This window comes from Brachyhypopomus gauderio, chromosome 3 (genome assembly GCF_052324685.1).
Source record: "Brachyhypopomus gauderio isolate BG-103 chromosome 3, BGAUD_0.2, whole genome shotgun sequence".
NCBI lineage: Eukaryota > Metazoa > Chordata > Actinopteri > Gymnotiformes > Hypopomidae > Brachyhypopomus > Brachyhypopomus gauderio.
This window is the reverse complement of record NC_135213.1, coordinates 18,706,938-18,722,038: the sequence shown is the minus strand read 5'-3', so window position 1 is coordinate 18,722,038 and position 15,101 is coordinate 18,706,938. Positions and strand designations below refer to the sequence as shown.

Below are 15,101 nucleotides of genomic sequence, written 5' to 3'. Positions count from 1 at the left end.
ATCACGTGGGGTTGATGTGGTCTGTCTATTTAATGTGCGTTCGCGCAGTGTCTTGTGCTCGTCGTTGTCTAATGTCTACACGTTGCCGTGTCTGTTTATGTTAAACGTGCGCTGTATTGCGCAATATTTGTATCACATTAAACGTGACGTCTGCTGAATTTGGAGGTTCTGTGTCTCATCCTTCGCTACGCTCCCGGCATCACAAAATAATGAGAACAGACATAAAATGTAACTAAATAAAAGAATGTAATAAAGTATATAAGATGGAAAACAATGGAATAAGATGGAAAATTATTAGAACAGAGTTAGAGTGTCTTAACTAAAAGCAGATCTGAACAGGAAGGTTTTGAGACTCTTATTGAAGTTGTGTGGGGATGAAATGCCTCTGAGCTCCTCAGGAAGAGAGTTCCAGAGCTTTGGGCCATAAAGGCTAAACACACCATTGACAATCTTTAATCAGCTTTTAGGAATCACCAGTAGATTACTGTTTGAAGACCTGAGAGACCTGACTGGAACATATCTAGCCATATCTAGATACATATCTGTCACGTTGAGGACCCCGGCCCCTCCCTTTTGGGCGTGTGTTTAATTTGTCCACATGTAATCGTCTGCGTCTGTGGATCTGTGTGGTTGTGGTTGTGTCTTGTAAAAATGCGTCTCACCTGTGGCCCGTCTCGTACTCACGTGGGGCTAATGTGGTTTGTCTACTTAATGTGCGTTCGTGCAGTGTCCTGTGCTCATCGTTGTCTAAGTTTGCACGTTGTGTTACTCGTCTGTGTGTTTCTCGTGCGCTATTGCGCAATATCTGTGCCGATTAAAAAGTGACGTGTGCTCTAAAACCCGAGGATTCCGTGCTCTCGTCCTTGGCTGCGCCCGAACGTCACAATATCTAATTGACATTGGGTAGTTGACATGCTGTAATCGACATGGGGTAATTGCCATGGGGTAGTTGACCAAGCTAATTCCCCCTTTTCCCTTTGCAGTTTTTTTTTCAGAACTTTATGACAGCCATCCTTTTTTGTTCCTTGTGTAATATGGCTTTGTGTGGAAGTGGTTTTTACATGATGTAATGATAGTGGTTCCTACATGATGTAATGATAGTGGTTACTTCATGATGTAATGACAGTGGTTCCTACATGATGTAATGATAGTGGTTCCTACATGATGTAATGATAGTGGTTCCTACATGATGTAATGATAGTGGTTACTTCATGATGTAATGACAGTGGTTCCTACATGATGTAATGATAGTGGTTCCTACATGATGTAATGATAGTGGTTCCTACATGATGTAATGATAGTGGTTACTCCATGATGTAATGATAGTGGTTCCTACATGATGCAATGATTGTGGTTCCTACATGATGTAATGACAGTGGTTCCTACATGATATAATGATAGTGGTTCCTACATGATGTAATAATAATGGTTCCTACATGATGTAATGATAGTGGTTCCTACATGATGTAACGATAGTGGTTCCTACATGATGTAATGACAGTGGTTCCTACATGATGTAATGATAGTGGTTACTACATGATGTAATGACAGTGGTTCCTACATGATGTAATGATAGTGGTTCCTACATGATGTAACGATAGTGGTTCCTACATGATGTAATGATAGTGGTTACTACATGATGTAATGACAGTGGTTCCTACATGATGTAATGATAGTGGTTCCTACATGATGTAACGATAGTGGTTCCTACATGATGTAATGATAGTGGTTACTATATGATGTAATGACAGTGGTTCCTACATGATCTAATGATAGTGGTCCCTATATGATGTAATAATAATGGTTTTTACATGATGCAATGATAGTGGTTCCTACTTGATGTAATGATAGTGGTTCCTACATGATGTAATGACTGGTTCCTACATGATGTAATGATAGTGGTTCCTACATGATGTAATAATAATGGTTCCTACATGATGTAATGATAGTGGTTCCTACATGATGTAATAATAATGGTTCCTACATGATGTAATGATAGTGGTTCCTACATGATGTAATGATAGTGGTTCCTACATGATGTAATAATAATGGTTTTTACATGATGCAATGATATTAGTTCCTACATGATGCAATGATAGTGGTTCCTACATGATGTAATGACAGTGGTTCCTACATGATGTAATGATAGTGGTTCCTACATGATGTAATGACAGTGGTTCCTACATGATGTAATGATAGTGGTTCCTACATTATCTAATAATAATGGTTCCTACATGATGTAATGATAGTGGTTCCTACATGATGTAATGATAATGGTTCCTACATTATCTAATGAAGTGGTTCCTACATGATGTAATGAAATGGTTCTTACATGATGCGAATGGCTTGTTTTTTTTATCAGCTAATCCAACCAATGTGCTGGGACTCAGCAGGAGATATGAGACCACACAGCCTTGGCTTCTCATTGGAGGGCAGAAGACACCCATCAGCATCCTGAAGACGATGGTAAGTTCTGCATCCCAGCACACTCTCTTATCCGCTGTGAGGAGACTGAGGCATTTGTGAATATGTGATCTCTGTGAACTCGTATACATGAATAAGCAATATTTTCATATTCGCTTATTTTTGGTATAGTGCTTTATTTTATTTGACAGTGCTGATATGTCACTTGCTCCATGAAAAAATATTCTGTTTGAATACTAAAATAACTGGGATGGAGCAACGTGTAATATTTCTGCCACGCAGATGGGGGCCGGTGCTTCATCTGCATGTCCATTGTTAATCAGTAATCTAATCTACCACAAACTAGAAATGGTTTGTTAGTTTCTCATTCGCTGAGCAGTATTATTAAACCTTTGGCTAATACTGAGGTCAGTAAATTAGTCTTTTATTGTGCATCCATACTTAGTGGACACAAATGGCATATATCTGAAGATATACACAATTTAATTAAAAATAAAAATGTCGTTGCCCACCAGTACATTTTCTGTTCAAAAGCTTGCCAACTTCACAAAGTAGGAGGCACCTATGAGAAAGTGGTCCTATTTCACTCTGAATGGTGTTGTGCAAAAATACATCCCTCTCCATCCACCTGTTCAAAGCTCACAATTCAACAGTGGACAAATGAGAAAGAGGGAAGGAAAGAGAAGGGGAAAGAGAGAGCATGTGAGAGAGAGAGAGAGAGAGAGAGAGAGAGAGAGATGATAGAGAAAGGTGAGAAAGACAGGCAGAGAGAGGGAGTGAGACCATGAAAAGGCAAGAACTAATGATGATATCTGTGCAGTTGGGGGTACTCTGCTGTGTTAGGAGAGGTGGAGAAGTGCACTTCCAGTCTGTCAGACCTTTAAGTATGGTCTACTGCTTACTACTGTTACTCACTTTGATTTGGACTTGGTCCCTTGTCTTCCCATTCAGATGGGCCAAAATCTCTGTTTTGCCCTGAGAACGTGCTGGTGCTCAGATTGCATGTTGTGCTGCTCACCCTCATAAACCAAGACCCTTAAAGTGTGTGAGAAAGCTACAATGGACACTAGCAGCGATTTAATTTGGTTCTGTCTGAGTGTAATGAAAAACATTTCTAAGCCAATTTGGGACTCAAAGGGTTTATATGGAGGAAAGGAACTGCTGTTCTTCTGCCTGTTAGTGAGTTTGGAGGGGTGGGGGGGGTGTAATTACGCGTCTTTTATGCCACAATAAACATGTTAGCTGTTGCAGATTTGCTGAATGCAGCTTTTCTTACTATATACCTCCTGCCTGCTGTTCTTACACTGGAAAAAAAAAAAAATTTCACAGAGCAAATTTACACATGTATGTCCTTAAGCAACGAATGTAGAGAAGACTGTCAGACCACCCGAATCCGTGTGTTTGTTGTATGTCTGTTGTGTGTCTGTACATACATGGTATGTGTATGTAAGTGCTTTTTCTGCTTGTCCTGTGAGGCATGTGTAAGGCTCTGATCCCACGTGTGTGTGTGTGTGTGTGTGTGTGTGTGTGTGTGTGCGCGCATGTGTGTGTGTGTTTGTGTGTGTGTGTGTGTGGGTGTGTGTGTGGCTGTATAGGTCACAGGAAAAGAAAATCAGTGTGACACTTGTTAGTTAATTATGTATAAAATTAGCATGTGAAGATCGTATCAAAATTTATTGTAAAACATAGCCATAGTCGTAACTTAATGTTGAGTGCTTGTGTAGTGTATGCATGTGAAATGCCTACACTACATATCAAACCAGGGAAAATCAAGGGTCACTTACTTTATTAAGGCCAATAAAATGGTCCTACCAATGCACATACCTTTTAAGAAAAAAAATCATGTATGAGTAGTTAATGGTAGTGTTAAGGTTTAGGGCTAGATTTTAAAATACCTACACTGTAAAAAAAAACAGTTTTTTTACAGGTTTTTCCCAATAAATTTTACAGTTTTTTCCTGTATTTTAAAATGACAGGGAAAGTGTATTACAATTACCAGAACAAACTGTTTATTTAAAAATGTCATGTGATTTAACAAGAAAAATCTGTATAAATTAAATACATTATAAATCTGTTTTTTAACAATTCTTAGATAATAATTTTAACTAAACAAACTGTAAAAAGAAAGTAATATTGATTAATCTTATTGAGACAAAGTAATAGAATCTTCTGGAATTAATTTCAAGGAAATATTACAAGACAACATTGATGCATGTTTTAATTTAAGTTTTGACATGTTAAATATGTGATTTTCATGTTATAAAAGTGAGTAAAAAGTAAAATGTTCTTGACTGTGATTTATTGTTATATTTATAACATACATAAAGAGTTAAGGCGTTCCAGATCCATCTCATTTTCAATCCACTATTAAATATGCACTGTATCTGTATCACTGTATCTACACTGTAAACCCGGATTAGGTTTTAATAAATTATTTTAGTAATCATTATTATTTCATGTTTCGTAAAAAATATTGCCATTACTAAATAAAACTAGTTGTTATCATTATTGAGCTGAAATAGGCATTGCAATGATCATGTTAAGTAAAGATAACTGAATATGTTAAGTTTATGATTGGTAGGGGTGGGGCCTGTTTGAATCGGACCACTGCACAGTGTGCATGAAAAGTTGTTCTGGTTGTGCATATTGTTTGAAGAACCTTTCGTTATCACCCCGCTGCAGCCCAAATGTATGAGTTTTGAAATCAGTGTTTCTTCAAATGAGTATTTGCAACGTTGTCAGCTTTCAGTGCATGTAACTTATTTAGCTAACGCGTAATATATTTTTATCGGTTCATATAGCGCTAGAACATGTGTCTGGCATTCCTGTCCGATCATAGTTTAACTATAACCGTAGCGTTGAAATGTGTGTTCTGACGGTTCGGAGTTTATGGCTCATTTTAACTATTAATGTTATATATATTTTTATATTGAAGCGTCGGTCCAATGGGGGACGGCGCTACTTCCCATGAGTCCCTGCGACTCCGGTATCGTTCACTGTTAATGTGATGTCTATGCATGTGTTGATTAATTGTGTACTTGATTATGTGCATTACTTGGTTTAAGTCCCCCTTCATCAATTTATGTAGTTGTACTGTGTGAATTATTCTATGCCATGTTTGTGTAGTGTTGTCGTGTTATTGCCGTTCTCTCATGTTTTGTGTCTAAATTAAGTCTCTTCTGCGTGATCGTGGGGTCTGGCGTGATTATGTTGTTGAGGCAGTTTGAATTAAAAAAGCCTTGTGCTGCGGTGGATCTGTTTGCTACCTTTCCTTCCTACACCACACGGCAATATTGATATAATTGAATGTGAACTAGAGTAAAGACCACATTCAATTTTAGGAATATTTCCTGTAAAATGACAGTGTTGCATGTTAAGTGTTATAATCACCGTTTTTTTACAGTTTATGTATGTTTTTAAATTTACAGTACTTATCTGTTTTTTTACATAAACTGTAAAAAAACGGTAATTTTCTGGAAACAGGGGCGCCAGAAAATTGCCGTTTTTTTACAGTTTATGTATGTTTTTAAATTTACAGTACTTATCTGTTTTTTTACAGTAATTTTCTGGCGCCCCCATTTCCAGAAAATTACCGTTTTTTTACACTTTTTTTTTTACAGTGTACATACATACATACACATACGTGTGTGTGTGTGTGTGTGTGTGTGTGTGTGTGTGTGTGTGTGTGTGTGTGTGTGTGGTAGGTGGTCACGTATGTGCACTGTTTATGTGAACCCTGTATAGAATGTTCTGGTTGCATTGCTGAGATGATTTGCAGTTTCCTCTTTTATTGTGTTGTTACTCAGTTGGAGGTCTGTACTGGTATGTCTGGGAGCCTGTGCATTGGATTAATGTAGCAGAGAATTGAAACATAAAGCTAATCCTATGAGCCACCGGCTTGGGGATACTAGATGAGATTTTGTGGGCTATAAAACAAGTCAAACACCCTCTTTATCCCAAACAAAGCCAGCTTAACACAAAATACACTTCATCTTTCTCACCATCTTCCATTTATTGTGGGTTTTTATTGTGTACATTACCTTACCGTTAACACCCTGGTATTGCATAGTATTTATTCAGCTGTGCAATGACCGATAAGACAATATTAGACAGACAAGGTCGCTTGCTTGTTATAAAAATGAAGGCACAGAAATACAGTCTTTCCTTCAGAATTGCATCTAAGTATCAGCAGCCTTTGTTTAAATAAGCAAGATGTTTCCAGGTAAGATCAGAGAACAAGATGTCACAGGTGCATTTAATTATCCTATCAACCAATCAGCCCCTACATCTGTAAGTGGCAGTTAACCAGTTATGTCATGAATTGGCCTTGGATGAATTTGGTTTGCAAAAAAGCATAAATGGAAGTAACAGGTGTCTAATGAGATGTTTCTACTTCTGTTCAGTAAATTCTTTTCCAATCTTTCACAAACCTCTTCACTCAGTTATGCACAGTTTTTTTCAGTGTTTTCACAATGCCCCTTTAAAAATAAATTAGTTGAGAGGGAATGAATGAGAGAGGAAGAGGCACTAAGAGGAAGAGAGATAGACAGAGAGAGAGAGAGGGGGGGGGGGGGGACAGAGAGAGAGAGACAGAGATTTGTTTGGTCAGCTTTTATGCATCTCATTTTTAAAGTACCATGTTGCCCCCTCCAATACACACTCTCACAAAATCACTCATTCTCTTTCTCTCTCTTTCTCTCTCTCTCACACACACACACACACACACACACACACACACACACACACACACATACTTTCGTTCCAGGGCCATCCTGCATCACTGAAGCTCCTGATTGAGGCGGAAGGTGAACAGCTGCTGCTCTTTCTTCAAAAAAACGAGTAAGTGTCCCCCCCCTCTCCCTCTCTCTCTCTCTATCTCTCTCTCTCTCTCTTTTACTGAATAAAATGCAAGCTGTATTTGGAATATATGACAGATGCATGTATAGCCTGAGGCTGTGGCTGAGGTTTGGGTCAAATATGTCCTCTAACAGCGACTCATTCTCACACTACCAGTGCACATAACATTTTACCTTCATTGTGATGTAAACAGTCTTGTAAACAAGTGGTCCTGAATATACCACATATTGATTAAATGACAACTAATATTAAAGCAGTCCAGTCTTCTGTAGGATGGGGTTCCCGAACCCTAACTCTATGCTTTAGTTTTCTGTTGGGTCGGGTTCCAGAACCCTAACTCTATGCTTTAGTCTTCTGTTGGGTGGGGCTCTGGAACCCTAACTCTATGCTTTAGTCTTCTGTAGGGTGGGGTTCTGGAACCCTAACTATATGTTTTAGTCTTCTGTAGGGTGGGGTTCTGGAACCCTGACTCTATGCTTTAGTCTTCTGTAGGGTGGGGTTCTGGAACCCTAACTCTATGCTTTAGTCTTCTCCGGCATTGACTCCTGGAACTTCAAGCACAAAGCAGAACCTTCATAGGACTCCAGGCCTCTGTGTTCTTTCCTCCTTCTGCAGTTTTAAATTCACTCTTCCAGTCACAACCAAATAATTGCCAAGGTCTACTCTCACAAATATATATATATTTTTGGCTGTTTGATCTTTGTTGTCAGGACAGCATTCATATCCTTGTCCCTGAGCCAGCAGGCTTCATTAGGTCCCATTGGATCTGGGTCACACAAAAGCCAGCTGCCTTGACTGGGTTTTGTCCAAGTCTCATCGAGCTTTGGCCAGCATCCAAAGACAATAAGGATTTTCAAAAAATATTCAACTGGACAGTGTCCCAGATGAAATCTGTTTTAATGGAAGCAAGGCAAATGACCAGGATAAGAATCAGTATAGATTTTCAACTTGTAGTGACCACTAGCATTTAAAAGACATTGGGAATCTGATCAGGCAGTACAATACTGCTTTGCCAATACAGTGCATATCATCATCTTATGAACAGTACAGAGGAACAAAAGGAGAAGGTTCTCCTCTGTTTGGCCTAATGAGCCTGGGTGGGTTCCAGCTCTTAGCAGAGTGACCTCTAAAAAGCATCTGAACTTTCACACAGGCACAGTCAAGCCTGGGGCTACCAAAGCAGCAACACAGAGCCTAATTATGGCATCTACAGCACATGTAACTGCGAGTGCGGTGCATGTACAAGGACGACCAGATGCCTGTGAAGCTCATTTGTTTCGGAGAGAGTAATTTGACAAGTGGTCAGAGAGACCTCCAGCAAGACCATTAACGTGTGGGACTTGGTAATGAGATCAAACCTGGTGTCATTATGGGAGTTCAGGCGCTAGAGAGAGCAGTGCATGAAAACTCTCAATTTAACTCATGTGAACTGACATGGAATAATAGGACAGTCTGCAGTGATCATTTCAAATATGTCTTATTATTCATTAGGCTGTTAAAAGAAGGAAAATGACTGCAGACTTTAGTCACATTATTGGAGTAGTAGGATGGTATGGGTCCTTTTATATCAGCAATCTTGGGTAATAAATTAAAATCCCTACTAATACTGACTCCAGTTGAAATCTATATAAAACTACATTGAAGCCATTTTGAGGGAAGTTATTTTTTATGCCATGGGACAGCCTTCAATAACCTGTTCTTTCACCCATGGTCTTCCCACTTCATATATTTAGTAGAGTAATAAAAAAGTTTTCAGACAAATTATCACATACATCAGTTGAGAAAATGACCCTTACCTGTCTCTCAGAATTTTCTACTAAATTCAGAACAGAGCAGCTTGAGCTAATGCCTCACATTCTGATTGCTCTGGATAGTCACTGTATTGCTCGTGGGCCACATTCCATGAGCGTGTGGGGTGAGGCAGAGGGAAGGTCAGCGAAGACGAGACAAACATAAAAAGAGTCAATCCGGCTGTCCCACAGGAAGAATGTAGCTCACGGTGATGTTGAACTCTTCCTGATATAAAGAAGACACTATACTTGAGTTAAGATTTGTTGCTCTAACAGAATAACAACATAAGACTGTAAACTAATGCTATGGACACACTACATGAGTTTCAAAGTCTTCAGATCACACATCTTTTCACACTGCACAAATTCCTGCCTTGTAAATGGGAATCGTGAGGTCATTGTGGATTGAGCACTATTTCTGTGGCAGGGAATCACAAACTATAAGGATCTTTACCTGTCTGAGTCTGGTCACCAAACTACTTTTTGTCATTAAAACACACACAGGAAATAACAAGGAACAATCTATCCTGAGTGTCCTGATCAACGCCATTTGTTCAGACATGACTCAGTGATGCAGAACAAGATGGAGGGGAGAGAAATGAGAAAATAAAGCCCATGGAAGTGGGAAGCAGCGCTTTGTTCTTCATACGTCTCTGATTCCAGCCCAACAACAAGTTCCTTTCCCTCAGTTCTGAGTGCCCTGGGAGGTGAGGGTGCCCATCACGGTTGTGTGTTATAAGCATTTAGAAGGTGAAATTGTATGTGTAACCAGTGTGCTGATCATTACTTCTGTGGTGTGGGTCTAAAACCTGAATGACAAAGTTGTACCGTAGATGGATGGGCTGTATAGCTAATATAGATCACCCACTGCACTTTAAAGATCTGTAAAGATCTGTCAAATCTATTACAACAACAGAAGCGCTGATGTAGAATATATGTTTATATTTTGTTTCTTTTACATTCTGATTTTATGAACTGTTATTCTCTTCAGGGCTGGTGAAGTCTTTGCTACTGCGTTTGTCCTGATACAACACTGTAGTATTGCAACTAATTTATCTCCACAATTTCATTAACTGCATATGTTAGTGAGTAAAAAAAAAAAAACCGAGAAAAAAGGTTAACATGCACACTGTTCCCATGGTAACACTAGTCCTGTTGGGAGAAAGCGTGTACGGTCACAGAGGAGGGAGGGAAGGGGGGGGGGGGTAACTCAGAGAGATGTGCAGAGGTATGGATATAGACAGACAGATGAACGGGAGGGAGGGGTGTGCTTATGTAAGGTGCCCCCCCCCCCCAACCCCCGGTCAGACGAGGAAGGCATGCTATTATCAAAGGAGGTGCCAGCCAGGGAGTGTGAGTGAAGGTGTGGATCTCCCACAGATCCACACCAGAGCTATCAGCCTCCCCACCTACCTGACACAGGGAGAGAGGGAGAAACAGAAAATGAAAAGAGCCCTGGCTGTGTCACTTAGGCATGCAGGAGGGAGAGGGTCAGGGTGGACCATTAGTGGCTCACAAAGGGAAGCGTGTGAGGGGTGAGCTCTGTCAGAAGAGCTGGAGTCAACAGGGAGATCGGAGTTTTGCTGCTTGGAAGGGTGACGGTTGGACATAACACAGAGATCAATGGTACAAAAGTGAGTGGGACTGAAATGGGGGACAATCAGACACTCAAACATCACAAGTGCACAATGTGCATCTGGAAAGCTGCTTGAGTGATTTATTCACCTGTGAGCTGCTGAGTGAGTGGAGCAGAGTTGCTCGTGCTTTTATCAGTGGGTGAGAGCAGAACCAGTATCATTAACTTAAAATGCCCCCCACCATCACCACCACCACCATTTCTCTGTAATGGGACTGACAGAGAAAACAAGGCTTCATTCAAGATGAATGAGTACTGGGCACTTTCAGCAGCTTTTCTTCAGCCCGAGGTTTTTTGGAGGTAGGGGGTTATGCTCTATTGAATTCCAATTATTTCACAGCTTAGAGCATTAATTAATCAGACAGGCTGACTATCCAACATTCCTAATTAATTAGACAGACCTGTTAACACCGAGCTGCCTTAGAAAACATCTCCCTTAGCCCCAGGATGTGACATGCACGTGTAAGAGGTTTTATTAACACGTATTTGTTACCATATCTAGCACATTCATTCAGTCACCTCTACGTGTCTTTATTCCACTCATCTACTGTCCTCTCTATTTCTCCCCTCTGTTTTTAATTCCTCTCTTTCAATCTGTCCTCTCCTATCAGTTCCTTTCCTCTTGTCCCAGTTCTTTTTTTCATCTCCTGTTTTCCTCTTCTCCCCACTCCCCTCTTCTCCTCCCCTCTTCTCTCTTCTCTGCTCCTGCTACACTATCAGTAGTCCAACAGTTTGGCCAGAAGATTTACAGAAACTCAGATCCAGGCCAGAACTCTTGGGTCTGCCAGGACCGTTAGCTGCAGTAGCTGCCCACGTTAACTTTAACAACAGTACTGTGCTCATGGGGGTCAGGCATATAAGCAATACCTGCTTACTGCTTAGGCTAATGTAAGCTGTTAGCACTGCACTGTCTGAGCCACGCCTATATTTGACTTGAAGTCCAGGCTTTAGTGCAATCATAAACTAGATCATTAGATCACTCTACATGATTTGCGCTCCCTGTGATATGTCCCATGTCTGGTGTACATGTCTTCCTGTGTCTTCGTCTAGGTGTGCAGAAGCAGGGAGACAGGAGACAGTGTCTTGTCCAGAGACATGGTTTTCTGCAGAAGACAGGAGACAGGATCTTGTCCAGAGACATGGTTTTCTGCAGAAGACAGGAGACAGTGTCTTGTGCAGAAAACAGGAGACAGGGTCTTGTGCAAAAGACAGGAGACAGGGTCTTGTCCAGAAGACAGGAGACAGGGTCTTGTCCAGAAGACAGGGTCTTGTCCAGAAGACAGGGTCTTCTGCGGACTGCTCTTCTCTCCTCTTTACAGCAGCCAAATTTCAGCTTGGCCATGAGTGATGGATTATGTGAGTGTGTGTGTCTATGTCCGCAAGTTCTCTCATTCATTGAAGGAAACGGGGCCTGAATAAGAACTGTCAGGCCATTAATTTGGTCCCTTCCTGCAGATATGGCATGCATTGCAGACTGGTTTCGCTTATGTGTTCGCTGTTGTTGGGGTGGGTTTGGAAGCCTTTGTTGAGTTTATATTTCTCTCAGACCTTCCAAGAACTTGGAAGTTAATGAACTGTTATGCTTAACTTTATCTGTGAGAACATTTATCAACTAAATGTAAAACATGTTGCATACTCAGATAAGTAATACTCTGTGTGTGTGTGTGTGTGTGTGTGTGTGTGTGTGTGTGTGTGTGTGTGTGTGTGTGTGTGTGTGTGTGTGTGTACGTGTGTGTGTGTGTGTGTGTGTGTGTGTGTGTGTGTGTGTGTGTGCGTGTATGTGTGTATTCTCTGTATTGGCTGGTGGAATCCATCTCCTATTCAGATTTCATGCATTTATTTGTGGTGCCTTTGTCAGTTCTACACGTATATTGCTTCTAACCACTGAACTCTTCTTCTGTTCCTCACATACATTAACATTGATGAGAATGCAGAAGGGGTAATCACAGAGGTCTAGCACAGTCTGCAGTGCACACACCTCTACACCAATCAATATAATATAATATTATATATATATATATTATATTATATTGATTGGTGTAGAGGTGTGTATGTGTATATGGTTGTGTACACATGTGTGATGCTTTACACCAAACCTCACAACAGCCTAAAATCTCCTCACTCTCTCACTCTTCGTTTTCTCCCTCTGACCCAAATGAAAATCAAGGCAGTGTTAAAGATCGTGCAGGGCCAGCACAGAGAGGCTCTCAGGGAAGAACTTCACCCTGAGGGTCCGAGTGTAAGCCTGTCCTTCACAGTCTGCTGCTCATGTGTGAACCATCAGTGCTCACAGCAGCACTTCTGTTCCCCAAAGACCGGCAGATAGTTTTTAGGCATTTTACAAAACCTGTAGTTACATTTGGCAGATGCTTAGCCAGAGCAAATCACAATTTCAGTTGTTACAGAGGCATGTGTAGTGTTAAGAGTCTTATTGGTATAACATGGAGCATTTACCCAGTCAGGGTTGAACGCCAGTCCACTGTAGGAAAGGTAACATCGTAGCCCACTACTACACGTCCCATTGCCAAAATTACACATACACCCCACCCTACACCATCCGTGCTACAGCTGGCTCCTTCGGTGGGGTCTTTTAGAGGAAGAGTGCAGTCCACACTCCTCTCCCCAAGCACAAATACAGGGAGAAAATGTCATTTCTGACAGCCGTGCTGCACAGCAGATAGCCGTGTTTCCCTGAAGGTAGCTTCTCCGTGGAGGAAACTGAATTAGCACAGGCAGCATCTTGATTTTATCAGGGGCTGCTAAGTTCTTTTTCTTTTGCTAGTCTTGGTCTTGGTAGCCTGGGTTAAGGCGGAGAGTCTGGCTGTTGAAAGGGATCACTCACTCACAGATTGCGGAAAGGGGAATAGGTGTGTGTCGGGTTCCTGCCTGTTTCCTCGCTGATGGTCCACGAGGGCCGTCTATAACAAACGATATAACAAGAGATCTCAGGCTCCACGCCTCTCTCTCTCTCTCTCTTCATGCCTGTCTCTATGTCACTCGTCCTCCTTTCCTAGCTCATGCAGAAAGCAGATGCGTTGGCCCTGGGCTGCTGTGGTCACTGCTGTGAGCAGGAGCCGGGCTCTAGCTCCAGGGCTCTTTGTGTGTTTGTGAATGGGAGGTCTGTGGGGAAGGCTTTGATTGCTGTGATGAAAGCTTAGCTGGGATGCACATCAGGGCACAGGGAGCCAGATGGGTGGAGGTGGGGGGGGGGGGGGGGGGTTACAGATACATTGGGGCAGTGGCTGATCAATATTGTGATATTTAAGCATGTGACATCCAGGGAACCAGGGAGCTGATATGATGGTGTGTTCATGTAGAGTGATGAGTCATCTTACGATCCAGGATAGTCCGTATAGTTTGAGTCAGCTCTCCTGGGTTCATGGGAAACCCAGGCTGTGGGAAGCTGGTGTTTGTAGGGAAACGTCTGCTGCGTTTGCAGTTCCCTGAGGGACAAGGCCTGCCTAGTCAGGCCCAAGAAGCCTCTCCGACCACCTCAATGCATGTTCTGAATTAAAAGCACAAAAGGGGTCATATTTATGACATCAGGATGTGTGCTCTGTCTCTACTGCTAACATGTCCTTCAGCCATGATAGAGCCAGAGCATTAACAACAAACAAATAACAAATAAATAAACAAGGTGAAAAGGGATGGTGAGCGATGGCCATGGACGAATGTGCAGATTTGCATTCTCCTCTTTTTTTCTTTTTTTCTTTTGGTGGTGGATGAATACAGTGGTGGAGCAGACGAGTCCTTTTAAATGAAAATCTGCTCTCTTATGCAGGCGTTTGTTGTGTTTAAGGAATAATGAGCTGAATTGTTTGAGCAGCCGAGCCTGCTGTTAGGTGCAGCACAGACCTGTCTGAGACTAGATAAATACAGAGGAATAAAGGTATAGCTTTTCATTAAGAGGACCCTTCTTCTGTTTAGTCAACATAGAAAGTCCTCAAAACCATATTAATCCATATTAAAACCATATTAATCATTCAGCTCTGTGATAACTGGAAAGCTCAACAGTGTGCATGGCCACAATGTGCTTTTGCTTTCTGAAGTGTTTTCCATTTTGGGAAAGTTCATTCCATTTCCCATAAGGTGTTTTTGCGCAGTGAAATCACCAAACCACAAGTCGCATCCCTGCACAACCCTGGCTGACCCCTGCAACCCTGGCTGACCCCTGCAACCCTGGCTGACCCCTGCAACCCTGCCTGCTGTCTCAAGCACGTTGGCTCACTGTAGGTCAGAGTGTGGTGCACATTTGCTGTCCGTCTGCACACGGTCTGTATGGTCCGTTCAGCAGGTGTGACTGAAGCTGAAACCTAATGAAAACACTAGGTAATGACATTGACTGTCTGACTCAAGGGAATCTTGAATTCTGGCCTATCTGTACTATTACCTAG

At 41.6% G+C, this 15,101-nt stretch overlaps 1 protein-coding gene across 2 annotated transcripts in view; it reads left to right on the top strand.

Annotated features, from left to right (window-relative positions):
- adam12a (ADAM metallopeptidase domain 12a) overlaps nt 1–15,101 on the top strand; it is a 78,104-nt gene that overhangs the window by 15,003 nt on the left and 48,000 nt on the right. Inside the window, exons 2-3 of one of the 2 annotated variants that reach the window (XM_076999992.1) lie at nt 2,363–2,466; nt 7,190–7,263. In XM_076999992.1, coding sequence (XP_076856107.1) covers nt 2,363–2,466; nt 7,190–7,263 — 178 coding nt within the window. The remainder of the gene's footprint in view (nt 1–2,362; nt 2,467–7,189; nt 7,264–15,101) is intronic. The other variant, XM_076999993.1, reaches the window with a different exon arrangement.